Genomic DNA, 16,745 nt, shown 5'->3' with positions numbered 1-16,745 from the left:
GTACACCAGGATTACTGGCCCATGAGCCTTCAGCTTCTCCACTGAGACACTTCACATGACCCCTTGTCTGCCGTCAGGGGGTGTTAGCCATTCTCCTCCATTTGCACTCTGTGGCTGGACTGACTGCAAGTAACAGAAACGGAGAAAACGCTGAGCTTCTCCTTATAAGAATAAAAGAGATTTATTTTAAAATTGAAAATATATAACAAGGAATGTGTATGTTGCAAGCCCTCTACCCTCAATGTAAAGTAGGATGTTGTCCAGCCCAGACTTGTAAGGATTCCGAGCAGGATGAACAAGACTGTTTCGCCAATGATTCCTTGACTTGAGCTCTGGCTAAGAACTGGTGAGCAGCGTGCCAGCACACTGACGCAAGGGCAGGAAATTTCCTCTGCAAAAAGATCTTTTTGCCCCTTGTCTCAGCTCCTGTTCAAGTGCTCCTGCACTCAAGAGAAAGGACACACCAGTTTCATTCCTTACTTCCCAAGCGCAGCTTTCCTTGTCACCCAGAGCAGCGTATACACAGGACCAAAACAGAGATAAAGGACTTGCAGAGAAAGAGGTAGGAAATCAGTACAGGTATCTGTGAGAGAACAGGGTTTTGAGAGATATCCAGTTTGTGACTATTAACAGTGCGAGGCGAGGGGGTCTCCAGGCATGTTGAAGTATTGACAGACAGATTGTCAGGCACTGCTCTATCTGTGCAGTGTGACTGTTCCCATCCTCTCCCCTCTGCCAGGATGAGACTGATCCAGATACTGCAGTCTCAGCCACTGAGACCGGCTGAGTGCTGATGAAAATTCATTTCTGCAGCAGTCCTGTCCAAAGGCACAGGGCCAGCTGGTGCAGCAAAAAGAAGAAAAAAAAAGAAAAAATGCCACTGTATGTCTGGATATGTTCACCCAGTTAGGGAAGGACCCGCAGCACTGGAAGACGACAGGGTTGAGACACTTTGACCTGCAAGAAAGTCAAGAAATACAACTCAGCAGAAGACATAGAAAGAGGGCTCCATTCTGCAAACTGTCATAGATGACAGTTGCAGTCATCTATGCAGATCACACAGTTTTTCTTTCGTCTGCTTAACCTCAGACACAAGGCGCACCCCCCATGTACATCAATACCCACAACAGGAATGAAACAACTGAGTCAAACACTTCAGGGAGAGGATTTTCTCCGCCATCAAGAGGAAGACAAGACAGGCCCTGGCTGACAAGCTTTGCTCCAACATGAATTCCTGGGAGTGGAACCACGCAGGGAACTCGTCAGTCCCAGTGCAAGACCGCAGCGGGTCTGCAGCCAACGGCGTGGTCCTCTGGTCCCTCTCCACTCCCAGCTGACACAAATCCAGATTTTTACAGTCGTGTACAACAGCACTATTACTGCTTCCTCCTGCCTTCAGCAACTGAATGGGACATGGATTTACCTACTTGCTGCAGAGGGGAGCTGCTCATTCACTAGATGCTTCAGAAAATTAATGCATTGGGCATAGCTAATTGTGTCAGAGGGCCCTTCTGATGGTCTACTCCGTATACTCCTATAATGCACCCAGTATACTACAGCCTCAGTAACCAGCTGTGTTTCCAGCTGCGGAGACCTTGTTTGAAGTCTTCACAGACAGCTGCCTTTTCTTATGTTCTCAGCCTTGCATTCGGTTCATTGCATCTGTTACCCCCTAGGACTCTCTGCCCAGCACCCACTTCTGATATGTGCCTCTCTCCGTAATGTTAAGCCACTGCAGCTGACTGCTGTAGTGTGCAGATATACTTCTGATAGTACTCGTCCATCCAGCCCTACATCTCTAACAAACTGTGAGCTCCCTCCAGCAGTCTTGTTATTGTATTGCAAGTACACTGCTGGGAACCCAACCTTATGCTGATTTTTCCCATTTTTCCTGGTATCTTTGCAGTCCTGGAATGCTGGTCACTGCCCTCTGTTTTTCCTGCTCTGTTTCTGGGTAGTTGGTGGCCAAGAGATCCTCCAGATGGAGCAGGAAGGGAAGAGCCGCTTTGCTCCTCCATTTCCCTGGGAAGCTGCAATTGCTGTCTGCCCTCCTGTGTGCCGTCTCCTCTTACCGTGTCACTTGGGCTCTACGTCCTCAATGCTGAGAGCTTGACAGCCGTTCTGCACCGAGGTGTTCAAGGTAGTGGAAGAGAACTGCAGTGAGAAGCAGACAGACAGCATCAGCGGAGCACTGACTGGGACACTGGCCACATCACAGCCCCTTCTGTTGTGGACTTTTCTCTGGGCACCTCAGCAAGCTTCTCCCAGGATATCCCCCAGCCCAGCACTTCCACTGAAAACAGTCTTGATCCCAAGACCACCAAATAAAACCTGTGACCCAGGAGCTAAGAAGCAGAGTGCTATTTGTGGAAACCTCCTCTCTCCTGCCCCTGGGTAGGGCAGCTCCACGCATCCCAGAATGGCCATGGGTGGCAAGGCTTGGCAGAGGATATGCCCCAGCTCACCTGCTGGATTTCCTGCATCGCCAGACATATGGAAGAGTGGAGGCGAGGGAAGGCTCGTTGGCTGCCTGTCTCCTTGCCTGAGCTTGGCTTTGTCCTGCTCTTGTCCAGGCTCTCTTCCTTTTGGCAATCCTTTGTCCTCCTGAACCACACGTGTCGGAGAACTGCAGCTGCTCCTGACTGCAGAGCAGGTCTGCTGGGGGAAGGCCTGGAGGGGCAGGGCTGCTCCTCTGGAGGGGCCTCTCCCTCGGCTTCTGGTGGACCCAGCCTGAGGCACTCCAGTTCTTCGTAATCCAGACTCTCATTACTTTTCTGAGCAAGGGAAGAGTGGATTCAGCAGTGGCTTGCAGACCCTCCACACACCCCAAAAAGCACAAAGAAGAGGAATGCCCAGCTGTGACCACTGCTGATGTTCAGGGGACAGGGACCTGTCCCCTGAATCCACTGCCAGGGCCTCTCCCCCACCCCAGAGCTCCCCAGTGCCTGGCTAGGAGCATTTCCCAGTGCATGCAGAAGAGGCCAAGCTGCTCGGCCAGAATGGGATACCCACAATGGGAACACAAAAGAGAGATGCTGCCGCAGTGACTCTATCTGCTCAGGGCACAGTCCATGCCCCAGCCCCTTTTCTGGCTGCAGATTCTTGACATTCACCTGCCCACAGGGAACAGTCAGTATCTCCATGAAGGGCTGGATGCCCACAGTCTGGTGATACCGAACCAGTTCGGTAAGCGAGGCGTGAGCTCGGTCTTCCCCCAGGATGACATAGCGTGCATTGGGCTGCATCTCAATCATGTAGTGTCTGCAGCGGCCTTCGCCCCTGGGAAGATGGAGAGATAGAAATAGTCATGGCATGTCTCTCCACAATGTCTCTCCAGTCATTGCTTTCTGCACTTGTCTCAAGAGGCCAGATGTGATCGGGGACACAGTAACAAATATTACAAAGATGCAGGAGATGCACCATGCTGGAGTGTCACACACTGTAGCAGCAGCAATTCCCCCAAAGTCAGTGACAGAACCCCAGCAGCTAGATCCAAACTCCAGCAGACGGTACCGCCTCCCATGCTGTTGTCCACACGAAAACTCTGCCCTACCCCTTGCGTGAAGCTGTACAAAGACCATGCCCTTGCAGCACTCTGATTGCCTCTCCTCAGGCCCTCCTCTAGACTTATCTCCTCTGCTCCAGCCACTGCTTCCTCCAACCTGGTTTGCCCACTCAGCCATATAGCACAGCCTAAGCAGGACCTGCACCCTTGTAGCTGCAGCACCCCACCCACAAAGAGATCCAGCTTTTGTCAAAAGACAGACCCCACAGTGCCTTTTCTGCTACTCTAAACTGTTTAAGGGACCCACAACAGGAGAGGCTGAGCATCATCCTCAATGGACTCCTCTGTGGAGGACGCTAACTCCTCCAGCCATGCAAAGCTCATTTAGGACCTTCTTTTTTCCTTCTCTGCAAGGAAGAAGATTACATTACCTGTATGTCAAGGTGTAGCCGGGTCGGCTCTGACTGATCCGAACAAGGAAGCAACCCAAAGGTTTGTCAATCAGCAAGTTTTCAGCTTCCCTGTAAGCAGGAAAGAGTTCTTCAGCAGACTGTGAGCAGCTGCCTCTGTGCAGGGATTCCCATCCTATCTCACGTGGTGCTCCCAGAACACAGGGAGGCCAGCATCTGCCCCATGTGCTCCTAGCTAGAGATTTCCAGACTCAGGCTCGCTGGTGCAGGGAGGCATTAGCAGGCTGAGGAGGCACAATACTCTCAGCCAAAGGCTCTCCAAGCAGGGCTCCTCCAAACCTGCTCCAGCAGTCTGACTAGTGCAGCAACAGCAGCTGCCTTCCCGCACAGAGCACATTACAAAGCGTCGCTGAGATGAGGAGGCTGTGCACACATGCATTTCTTGTGCCTCAGGGCTGACGGAAGAAGTGAGGATGCTGTGGGGTACTGGTGCTCAGCACAAGGTAAGCCCAAGTGCCTTGGAAAAACACCAACGTGGATTAAGCCACTCCGCCTCTCTAAACTTCCTGCTGGATGGAGGTCTTCCCCCACTCTGCCCAATAGACAAAGCACCGCTTTGTGCTTGTCATGTGCCGTGCTCCAGGGTAAAGGTGACTGCAAATCACCAGTGCAATTTGGGATTGCTCTGGCTGCTCTGTTACATGAGGTTGAGCTTACACTGCTGTACGGAGACAAATCCAGCAACAGGAAGCACCACTTAAAAAGTATCTAATCTTCAGTGTCTTTGAGAAGGATCTGCTATGTCCTTCATTGTGAAGTGCTTATAGCTAGCCTGTATTTGAATTAGTTAGTTTTATCTTCCAGATGCTAGTTCCTCTCCTGCATTCTTGGATCTGTGGGCAAAAGCATTAATGCAGGTGGGGGCCTTGTTAATTATCTTAAAAAAAGAAAAAAACCTCAGCTGTCAGCTACTGTAGTGTCCTTTACTAAAAAAATGTCCTGTGTAATGTCTCCTGTGTAATGTTCACGCTGATAAGCTGACAAAACCCAGCAACTTGTGATCTAGTAAGACTGAAGGAGACATACAGCTTTAACAGAAAAAAGTTACAAACTGGAACAAGACGATAACAGTGTTCAAATGGCAGGCACGCTTGGCAGCAATGCCCACACACAAGTCCCAAATAAGGGACCCTGGCAGTTAGCAAGCATACAGCACCATAGACTAATTTGCACACAGGGGTGGCTAGAGCCAGAAATTCTGTTGTCTACCTGCTGACCCCACTGTCTTGCTTCTATCTGATCACTGGCATAATCAGCATTTCTCTGATTATCACACAGCTTGGAAAGTAGTGCTTGGCTCAGCCAAGAGAGTGAAGTGTGAGGCTTACCCAGTAGCAAAATTTCAAGCATTTAAATAAAGGTTTTCCTAAAAAAGCTCGAGAGTTCACAGTCTTGTAAACCACTCTGTAAGAAGGTAGGGCGTTCTCTCTCTCAGCCTACAGCCTACATCTCAGCTCTGGATGTCTCTCTCAGCTTACAGGGATATAAATGCCACCTATACTGCACTATCCTTAGATGGGCAAAGGTATCAACAAAAAGCCTTCCTTTTCCCGTATCAGGGAGCTTTAGGGGAATCTTTCTATTGGGTACTCACTAAAGCTCCTCTTAATAGAATCATAGAATCCTAGAATCATTTAGGTTGGAAAAGACCCTTGGGATCATCGAGTCCAACCATCAACCCCACTCTACAAAGTTCTCCCCTACACCATATCCCCCAACACCACATCTAAACAAGTCTTAAACACATGCACGGATGGTGACTCCACCACCTCCCTGGGCAGCCTATCCCAGTGTCTGACCACTCTTTCTGTGAAGAATTTTTTCCTAATGTCCAGCCTAAACCTACCCTGCTGCAGCTTGAAGCCATTCCCACTTGTTTTATTGCTAATTACCTGTGAGAAGAGACCAGCACCAGCCTCTCTACAATGGCCTTTCAAGTAGTTGTAGAGAGTGATGAGGTCTCCCCTCAGCCTCCTCTTCCTCAAACTAAACAGTCCCAGCTCCTTCAGTCGCTCCTCATCAGATTTATTCTCCAGGCCCTTCACCAGCTTCGTTGCCCTCCTCTGCACTCACTCCAGCACCTCGAGATCTCTCTCTTATGGAGGTGCCCAGAATTGGACACAATACTCAAGGTATGGCCTCACCAGTGCTGAGTACAGGTGGACAATCGCCTCCCTCCTTCTGCTGGTCACACTATTTCTAATACAAGCCAGGATGCCATTGGCCCTCTTGGCCACCTGGGCACACTGCTGGCTCATGTTCAGCCACTTGTCAATTAGAACCCCCAGGTCCTTTTCTGCCAGGCAGGTCTCCAGCCACACTTCCCCAAGCCTGTAGCGATGCATGGGGTCGTTGTGGCCCAAGTGCAGGACCCAGCACTTGGCCTTGTTGAAGCTCATTCCATTAGCATTGGCCCATCAATCCAATCTATCCAAGCCTCTCTGTAGAGCCTCCTTATCCTCATGTAGATCAACACTCCTGCTTAGCTTCGTGTCATCTGCAAACTTGCTGATGATACACTCTGTGTCCTTATCAAGGTCATCAATAAAGATGTTAAACAGAAATGGTCCCAACACCGAGCCCTGAGGGACAGCACTTGTGACCGGCCACCAGCTGGATTTAACTCCATTGACCACCACTCTTTGGGACCGCCCATCCAGCCAGTGCTTGATCCAGCAGATCGTATGCTCATCCAGGCCATGAGCCACCAGTTTTTCCATGAGAATTCTATGGGGAACAGTGTCAAATGCTTTTCGAAAGTCTAGGTAGACAATGTCCACAGCCTTTCCCTTATCCAATAATCTGGTCATAGAAGGAAATCAGGTTCGTCAGGCAGGATCTGCCTTTCATAAACCCATGCTGACTAGCCCTGATCCCCTGCTTGTCTGTTATATGACTTGTAATGGCACTCAAGATGATCTGCTCCATGACCTTCCCTGCTACCGAGGTCAGACTGACAGGCTTATAGTTTCCCGGATCCTGCTTTCTGCCTTTTTTGTAGATGGGCGCTACATTTGCTACCCTCCAGTCCATTGGGACCTCCCCAGTTAGCCATGACTTCAGGGAGATAATGGAAAGCATCTTGGCGAGCACGTCTGCCAACTCTTTCAGCACTCTTGGATGTAACCCATCTGGTCCCATAGACTTGTGTGCATCCAAGTGGCGTAGCAGGTCACTGATCGCTTCCTCTTTAATTGTGATGACCGCGTTCAGCTTCCCCTCCCTGTCTCCTAGCTCACAAGGCTGGGTGTCCAGGGACCACTGCTAAAGACTGAGGCAAAGTAGGCATTGAGCACGTCAGCCTTTTCCTCATCCTTCGTGACTATATTTCCCTCTGCATCCAGTAAGGGAGGGAGATTTTCCCTAATCCTCCTTTTGTTGTTAATGAATTTATAGAAACATTTTTTGTTATCCTTAACAGCTGTAGCTAGGTTAAGCTCTAGCTGTGCTTTGGCTCTCCTAATTTTCTCCCTGCATAGCTTTGCTATATCCTTATAGTCTTCATGAGAGACCTGCCCCCTCTTCCAGAGGTCATAGACTCTCCTTTTGTTCTTGAGGTCCAGCCAAAGGTCCCTATTTAGCCAGGCCGGTCTCCTTCCCCGCCTAGTTGTTTTTCGGCACACAGGGACAGCCTCCTCCTGTGCCTTTAAGACTTCTCTCTTGAAGTATGTCCAGCCTTCCTGGGCTCCTATATCCTTCAGGGCAGCTTCCCAAGGGATTTTGTCCAGCAGTCTTCTGAACAGGTCAAAATTTGCCCTCCGGAAGTCTAAGGTGGCAGTTTTACTAACCCCTCTCCTTCTTTCCCCAAGAATCAGAAATTCGATCACCTCATGATCACCGTGCCCTAGACGACCACCAACCTTTACCTCCCCCACAAGTTCTTCCCTGTTCACAAGAAGCAGGTCCAGGAGGGCACCTTCCCTCATTGGCTCACTTACCAGCTGTGTGAGGAAGTTATCTTCCACACATTCCAGGAACGTCCTGGATTGTTCCCTCTCTGCTGTATTGTATTCCCAGCAGATATCCGGGAGGTTAAAGTCCCCCACAAGAACAACCGCAAGTGACCGCGAGATTTCCCCCGGCTGCTTATAGAAAGCTTCATCCGCCTCACTGCTTTGGTTGGGAGGTCTATAGCAGATTCCCACAGCGATATCAGCTTTATCAGCCCTTAACCTAATCCAAACACTCTCCACCCCATCATCAGTATACTTGATTTCTGAGCTCTCATAGCATTCTCTAACATACAGGGCCACTCCTCTGCCTCTCCTTTCCTGCCTGTCCCTCCTGAAGAGCTTGTAGCCATCGATTGTGGCACTCCAGTCGTGTGAGGCATCCCACCATGTTTCTGTGACAGCCACTATGTCATAGTTTTCCTGGTGCATCATGGCTTCAAGCTCCCCCTGTTTGCGCATACTGCGTGCATTGGTATAGATGCACTTCAGATGTGCTAACGATTCCAACACCTTTTTGTGAGTGTGGGGCCCATTTCCCACCAGACCCCTCTCAGGTGCTTCCATGATTTCTAAACATCTGTCCCTTCTCTCAAATGAAATGGCAGAGTGAGAGTCCTCGCTAGTCAACCATCCTTCAAGCCCTGGCATGCCTCCCTCGGGTTTATTCCTGACAGGCCCAGTTATCTCCCCTTCCCCCCTCGTATCTAGTTTAAAGCCCTGTCAATGAGCCTTGCTAACTCTTGCCCCAAAATTCTTTTCCTCTTCTGGGACAGGTGTGTCCCACCTGCCACCAGCAGGTCAGGTGACTCATATAGCAGCCTGCGATCATAAAACCCAAAAGCCCTGCTGATAACACCAGTCCTGGAGCCACGAGTTGACCTGTTGCCTCTTCCTGTTAATTTCCTCATTCGTGATTGCCACTGAAGGGATAGAGGAGAATACAACTTGGGTTCCTGATCCCTTAAGCTGCCGCCCCAAGGCTCTAAAATCTCTTTTAATCGATTTTGGGCTCCTTCTACCCACTTCATCGCTACCCACCTGAAATACTAAGAGGGGGTAATAGTCAGAGGGGTTTACTAGGGCCGGACATTTGTCCAACACATCCTTGACCCGTGCCCCAGGGAGGCAGCAGGCTTCCCTGTGAAGTGGGTCAGGACAGCATATTGGCCCCTCCATCCCCCTCAGGAGAGAGTCACCCACAACAATGGCCCGTCTGCTTTTCCTTTTGGAGCCAGTTGTGATGCTGGGTCCATGGCGACTTGGTCTTTCTGACGTTCCTGGCCTGGGCGTATGATCCTCCTCTCCAACAGCCAGTTCCTCCTGCAGGGCTTCATACCTGTTCTGCAGGGGCAACTGGGAAGGTGGGAGGGCCCGGGAAGGGATTCTCCTGCTTCCCCGAGCAGGGACCTGTTTCCATTCCCCCTCTTCTCTGCGATCCCTGCCTATTGCCTGGTGACGAGAGGGGAGGGGGTCCTCTGACTTGTGTGGGGCCTCACCCTGTTCCCTTTCCCTCAGGGAGTGGGTCCACCAGTCACTCTCCCTCTCACATTCCCTGATACTCCTCAGCCTCTCCACTTCTTCCTTCAGCTCAGCCACCAGAACGAGCAGATCATTCACCTGTTCACATCCGACACAGGTGTTGTCTCCACTGCCCTCCATCGCGAGTGCCAGGCTCTGGCACTCTCTGCAGCCAGAGGCCTGGACGCCCATATGTTTGCGTGGGGCCTCTGTCTGCGTGCCCACAGTTTTTTTAACAGCAGCCTAACAGAGTTTCCACAGTCTTTCCCTGGACCTACATAAAGTTTCAGCATTTGCATCCTCTGACGGGGAGCTCTAAGCTTCCCTCTAACGGTTTGAAGCTCACAGCCTAAAAATGAAAGGTTATGCAGGTCACTCCCATCCCTTAAGGGGGCAAATCCTGGCAAATCCAACCTATGCGGTTCTCCTAAGGATACAGCTTCTGCATGCCTGCCTGCCACAGACCAAGCTGCGGCCACTGTGTCCAGCGTACTCACCTCCGGCTGATCATCCCATGCAGCCAGCTTGGAAAAGCCCCATCATCCTGCATGACCTTCCTGGCCTGTGTCTCTTTGAACCAGCGGATAGTTGCTCCTCTCTTGCATTTCCTCATTTTTACCTCTTCTCTGGTCTGTTCCTCTGTCCCCAGAACAGGGCGAGGCACAGAAGGGTCCAAGAAGTTATCAAAAGGAGTGGACTGAAAGTGAGGAAAAGGGGAAAGTGGGCATGAAACCAAGGCCAAAGGGAGTGAACCTTTGAAGGGATCCCTTTGGTAGTGATCCCATTTCTGAGTCCCTTAGGACAAGATTAATCGCAAACTATCAAACACTGCTTTCAGTTCCTCAAAGGTCCTAACCATGCGTTTTAACTAACCACATTAGGAAAGGGCTCTCTCACTTCTCATAACAAGAATGACAATGTTCTCCTGGGACCGCACGCAGGAGAACATGTGCATGCAGAAGGTGGAAGAAGCAGGGAACCAGCACATCTGGCTAAGGGGTCCCAAGCAGAGACAACGTTGCTACCTCTGTTAGTTTGCTGCGCGGCCGTGGCACTGGTGGCTGTGGTGACTTATCAGGCGAATGGGTACAAGGCTGAGGGCGCCTCTTTCGTGGCATGGGGACTGGAAGGGAGATTCTTTCTGCAACAAGAGAAAAGAAGTAGATGAAGTCTAGCATCCAAGATCCATGAAATCCACCCTCCAAGTGCCCAGGATAGAGACAGGCTCTGCTGCATGGACTGTGTGGGAAAGACAGAGCTTGGCACTCCTCCCAACACAGCCAGGCAAATGACTTTCACCACACTGCTTCTGCTCCCCACAGAGAGAGCTGCACTTTCAAATAGCAGAAACGTTAGCACCTCCCTGCCCACTGCATCGGTGGAGCCCCCAGCCCCAGGAGAGCTGAGGGCAGGCTGTCATCACCTGGAGTTTACAGCACTTTGAGGTGATCGGTGCACAACTGTCCATGCACAGGGACAGTGGGAGTGGGAGCAACTCACTCTGGGCCTCTGCTTCCACTGCCAGCTGACGGCTTCTTTCTCTCTCTGCCTCCTCCTGTAGCCGCTGCGCCTGAGCTCTCAGCTCAGCCACCAGTTTTAGGTAACTCTTCCTGCATCTGAATCCCCTGAAAACTGTTCAAAGAAAAGCTGTGGTTAGAAAAAAAATGTTCATCATGGCTTTGTCGCTCCCTGGGGGAAGCACACGAGATAATATTCCTTCAGCCAGTGCAAAGCCCTCAACACTTCAATCATGTTAATAAAGAGCTATACAGACTCTACTTGAGCAGGCAGTCAAAAACATGTGAGGACTGTCTCCTCTCTCTAAGCTGCCAGAACATGGATTTAAAAAAATCAAATTACAGATCTAAGCTCTCATCTCTAATGCCAAGGCACAGGATGCCTAGAAAACGAAGTCTCACAGAAGGGCCTCTGTTAACCACCTATCTCTCTGGTACCCTTCAGACACTACTCAGTAAAAACACAGCTCTTCCGTGCAGGAGACGGGATTTCCTTGATGTCAGCCCACAGGATAATGTTTCCCATAAGCAGCCATCACAGGGATCATCAGGAACTTTAGTGACATTGCATTATCCCGCCTACTCTACCAGGTACTAAAGCACATGAACTGAAAAGCCACACCCTCTCATTTCCCACTACCCACACATCTTCCCCACAGATGAGAACAAGGCACAGCATGTGACAGTGTGATGTTTGTCATACTGTACAGTGCATAGCTGGAAGCTGCTCAGATGCTTCAGCAGTGCAACAACCCGTACAGAAGAGAAGTACAACAGAGACAGACCAGGCAGGATGACGGCCTCCTCCTCCTGGTTGCACAGTCCTCATGGAGCCTGTGCAGAGGGAAGTACCAAACTGCCCACAGTGCCTGCTCTGGAGAAACAGGCTGCCAGAGCAGATGCTACCTGGAAAGGAAAGAAAAAAAACACACCAAAACAAAACCTCACCCCTTCTGCCTGTCTCTGAAAGTAGGAATGAGATCTGCTTCACTCATGTTCTTTTCCCTCTCCTCAGTTCAACACCACTCACAAACAAGCCCTCACTCTAGAGGACGGTTACTCAGATCTCAGGACACAGACAAATCATATGCTTGCCCTGCTCAGGTCTGCCACGTGCTTTCCCTTTCCAAGGCCCACACCGTCTGACGAGGATGAGCATGGAGGTGGTGGGGATCTGCAATAAGCACTCTGACTCCACAGGGCCTTGACAGGGGGATGGTGCCTGGCCTGCCTTTCTGTCATCTGCAAAGGTGCAATGGCGGGTCCAGCAGGGATGGGAGAAAAGCTTTTCTTTGCCCTGGTCTGAGATCAGATTTGAGGGACTCTCCTACCCCAGTGCTCACCTTTCTGTATGACAACTGCTGCTCCTTCCAGTCGCTCCACATACTTTGCCAGCTGTTCCTGGTGCCAATATTTAAAGAAAAGTCGTGACTTTCTGTGAAGTTAGTGAAAGAAAGAAGCAGTGAGAAACACTGTTTGTCTAAACTTGCATCCATGGTCCTTTGGACAGGCCTTTCCTACAGCCATTAAGTTTTCCTTGAAGGGAAACGAGACAACAGTCTACATGTATAAATTAATGGGGGCAGTTCAGGCCCCCATTCCCAGCAACAGTGATCCACACCTACCCACATATCCAGCCTGTCAGATCTGTACTTTGTAGTATCTCCAAGCAGCTGAAAGAGAGGAAAAAAGTGAAATAAATCATTTTCCACCCAAAGCAAACACTATGCAGCCAGTGGTCTTAGGTGCATAAAGGGGAAGAAAGCTCCTCAACAATTCTGCATTGCATTCTCTCTACCCTGTCACTCGATCACTTTCAGTAACTGGCTGTCAGTCTGTATTGCTCCTTGAGGTACAGCTAGGATGACATTCAGGAACATCAGCAAAGGGGTTCCCAGAGGCAGATTTCCTTCAACACCCTGGGAGGCAATTCTGCAGAGCTTATTTTATTCTCAGAACTGTTTTTCCTTATTTCGTTTCCAAGCTCTTTGGAGCACACAAGTTGCAAGGTCGACACAGCAAGACTTCCGGAAGAAAGCTTGTTTTCCAATTCCAGTTTCATTTTGCAGACTCTAGTGATAAAATTTGGGTCACTCGGAAAGATTCCTCAACACTTGGAACTGAAAGCAGTACTCTAGCTGCACCACACAGACAGCTTCCTCCCTCTGCCTGAAAATCCAGGCTGTGAAATCATACTGACACTTTTTGCCAGTATCTTGCATAGCAAAGCAGAAGTGGTTTTCCTTCTATCTCAGCCAGCTTCCACTGTGACACAATCTATATCCACAGTAATTCTTTTCTCAAATGCATCCTACAATTTTTGTGTCTGAAAACACCATGCTGCCTGTTTACCATCATTTCTCTCTCTTCTATGAGATTCTCTCTTGACCTCACTTGGGTTTGCAATTCTTATTAATTCAGAATCCTCAGTAACTTCAAGGAAGCATGTGAAGGCTGGTGGAGCTACTGCCAGGAGAGAACTTTTCCAGGAGAACATTCAAATCCTTGTCTTAAAAGACTAAATAACCCTCAGCTGGCTGTCTTACATGCTTCATTCTCACTATCAGTCACAATTGACCATGGCAGGAAGGAGGAACTGGAAAAGTGGAGAAGCGGAGGTGGGGAGGTGCTGCCCTAGATGTAGGAAGGAAAAAGCTGACAGGGTAAGACTGCAGAGCTGGAGGGACATTTACTTGTGTAAGGAACAGCCAGGTTCTGAAAGTGCTGAGGGTATATTATGCCTGTACACATAAAAAATTCTTGGACCAGAATCATCTCCTCTAGCCTGGGAGACATTCAGTGCTGGCTGTTTTTCTCAGCATTGTCTTTATCTTCTTCTTCTCCCATGAGATCATCAGGAAGAGGCCTGGAGAGGCACTTGGCAACTGCACTGAGCCCCTGCAATACTGAGTTCAGTGGATACCCTTGACCATTACTGCAACTCCCTAAATTAGCCAGTTCTTATTCCACAGGATATCATGGCTTTATAGCAATTGAAACTGGAAAGATTTCATTCATCATTGTACCAAATGCTTTTTAAACACTACCTGTCGTTGCCTAGGAATTTGTGTTCCCCGTTACCACAAACTCCTATCCTCACTTTGTTGCCTTTACTCAGTTTGCTATACTACCTTGAGAGCAAAAGTCTCTGAAGAACAAATTGGATTGCACATAACAAAGAAAGGGTTCCTACCTTTCTTTTGTAAGGGAAACATGTGGTTTAACTAGAAGAATTCCGTATCTGTGGAAAACAAACCAATTCAGCAAAGTAAGAGCCCCATCCTTGATGTGCTAAGGTGATCCATGTCACCCTCACAGCAAACAACAATAAATCACTGTCTTTCCCATTCGGCCTCCCACGGCAAACAACCCCACGATCTCAGGCATGTGAACTTTAAAGAGGCAGTTTCACTCCCTGCCCATATCTGGTTACCAGGGTCACTTCCCTAACAATATCTAACAAGAAATACTCAGAGGTTTTAACAAACCTTTCAGCAAATTCCTCAAATGACGGTCTCCAGGAGAAACCATCTCTTCGGATGCGGATTGTCTCCAACAGTCCATTGTACCGGAGCTGAAGCAGCACCACAAAGAGAAACAAATAGAAACAGGTCATTAGGACACCAGTTTGTTCCTCTGCAGCCAGAAATTCCTTCATTCAGCCCTAAACTTTCTGAGTTCAAAATGAAAAAGTTTCTTTCTGAAAATGCTTCCTTGGTTAAAGACCAAATTTACCACATCCTGTTACTCTGATGATTAATCATTCTTAGTTAAAAGTTCAAAACCATAAAAACCAATGACTGAAATAACTTCATCTTCCAGCCATGGGTACTGTTTTGCCTCTCTCCCTTAAAGGACAGCCTTTTACTTCCAAATCTGAACACAGAAGTACCCTGAGGCACAGATGAACTTTTCTCTTAATCCTATCCTTTCTTATATATATTAAACAGGCTACATAGCATTCTGAGCTCTTCTAATAATTTCCAGTATTTTTTGAAGTGTCTGGATTTCAGACCTGACAAAATAGCCAAAGACAGTCATATCAGCACATATCAGCTCATGTCAAAGCGATCCCATCTTGGTTCCTATTCAGAGTTGCCTTGGCTGATAGTTGAGAACAGTCTCATTCAGGAAGCATCATTTTTCATGGAGAAGTACTGTCTGTACCAGTCCCCATCTAGGAGATACAAAGATGAATCCTAGTAGCTGACATGCAGATCTCATTGCATTCACGGAACAGAAATGGGAGAGAACTAAGACTGTAAAACCTGGACCTAGCAGCCTGTGTCACAAAAACAACCAGGTACCCAGAACCTACATGCATAAAAGTGTGCCTACTCTTTCTCTTGCAAGGGGAGACTCAGACCTGTCAGCTTCCAGCTGTCTCCACAGCCTTTAGGTGAAGTCTGCTCTCCCCACTGAGACATGGCAGAAGTACCTGTAAGGTACAGTGCTTTTCCTCACCTGCAGCAGTACCACCTGGCTGTCCACCACACCTGGCTCCTTCCGGCTGTTGGGCTTTATACAGCGCACAAAGTGGGGGTTGGCAGAATACATCTTCTCCATGAGCATCATCAGGGAATGCTGGCGAGGACAGCGAAAGATTAACAGTCCAGCAAGCCAAAGCACTGCCAGAGTCTGGTGAGCAATATCCTGCAGTTTTCCCATCCCACAGCAACTTCACAGACTCTGACAGCAACTGGGTCACTCCCACCATGATCAGCTGTGCTTGGCACCCAGAAAAATCCCTGTCTACGTGCTGGATGCTGCAACTACGCTTAGCAGCCTGGAAGCTCTCACAAAAACATCACTGCACTTTTCTCAAGGGGCACTGCAGAGCAGCAATACTTTACCCGGAACTGAGCTCCAGCAGACTGTTTTCGTGTACTGTTGAACTTGTCATCTGCTCCTGGTGTGATCTGAAACCAGACCCAAACAAAAGGATCACCCCTGGAAGGAGCACTAAATTGCCATCCAAAGAGTTCTGCTGGAAGGCAGATGGCAAAAAGGACAGTGAACAGATTTCCGGGAGGGAAGACAAGTTAAACATATCAGCAGAAGCAAGCAGAAAACATGGTAAAAAACAAAGGAGAAATTGTTTCAAGCATACTGCTGTCTACTTTTAATTTCAAGCAATTCCTGTCTGCTCTCATTTTCAGCCAGTTTGTCAAATAATATATGTCAGGTAACTATGCCATCATTTATCAATTGCCATGTGGACCTGAAGTGCAATACCTTGGCTTTCCCATGAGGCATCAGTGTTCCTGTCCTGGAAATAGTGGCTGGAAGAACAGAGACAATAGTTAATTTTGTACCTTTGCTCACAATCAGCCATGTCTAAACATTCAAACCTCACTTCACACACAAGTCTCCCTACAAATAATGAATCACAGACAGGGTATCAGATTTCACCATGTGGAAATACAAGGAAAGAGAGAAAGAATGGGAGAAGAAAGTGCAAATATATGAAGCACACAATGCAGGCAATATTATTTTCTGCCACTGAGAAAACAAGGCAATTAGGTTATTTAACAACCCTAAATGACCTTCAAAAGAAATATCATCAACAGGCATCTGACAACGCAGAAAAAAAGTAGAGATAGCAAATGGGAAGCTCAATTACAGCAGTTAAGACAGCAGGTTATATAAAGTCATTCAGCTTAAAACTAATTCAGTGACAAGACAAAAAATTCAGGGAAGTTGAATTTTATAAGGATCTAATGATAGTCTTGCACAGCCTTGATGCAACAGTTTCATGTGAATCATATAATCACAGAATGGC

General features: G+C 48.6%; 1 protein-coding gene across 1 annotated transcript; it reads right to left on the bottom strand.

Annotated features, from left to right (window-relative positions):
• Window positions 1–220: 220 nt before the first annotated feature.
• Window positions 221–16,239, bottom strand: LOC134508503 (myosin-B/C-like). The gene is made up of 15 exons (XM_063320227.1): window positions 16,199–16,239; window positions 15,817–15,882; window positions 15,428–15,547; window positions 14,452–14,537; window positions 14,157–14,204; window positions 12,589–12,636; window positions 12,307–12,398; window positions 10,947–11,078; window positions 10,472–10,587; window positions 9,944–10,143; window positions 3,937–4,026; window positions 3,114–3,279; window positions 2,466–2,774; window positions 2,073–2,154; window positions 221–957 (listed from the first exon to the last, which is right to left on the bottom strand). Exons 1-14 carry the CDS (start codon window positions 16,217–16,219, stop codon window positions 2,077–2,079), a joined length of 1,572 nt encoding a protein of 523 aa, XP_063176297.1. The 5' UTR covers window positions 16,220–16,239; the 3' UTR covers window positions 221–957; window positions 2,073–2,076.
• Window positions 16,240–16,745: the final 506 nt, after the last annotated feature.

Source organism: Chroicocephalus ridibundus, chromosome Z (assembly GCF_963924245.1).
Source record: "Chroicocephalus ridibundus chromosome Z, bChrRid1.1, whole genome shotgun sequence".
Lineage (NCBI taxonomy): Eukaryota > Metazoa > Chordata > Aves > Charadriiformes > Laridae > Chroicocephalus > Chroicocephalus ridibundus.
The sequence above is the reverse complement of the archived record's forward strand: the minus strand, read 5'-3'. Positions and strand labels throughout refer to the sequence as shown.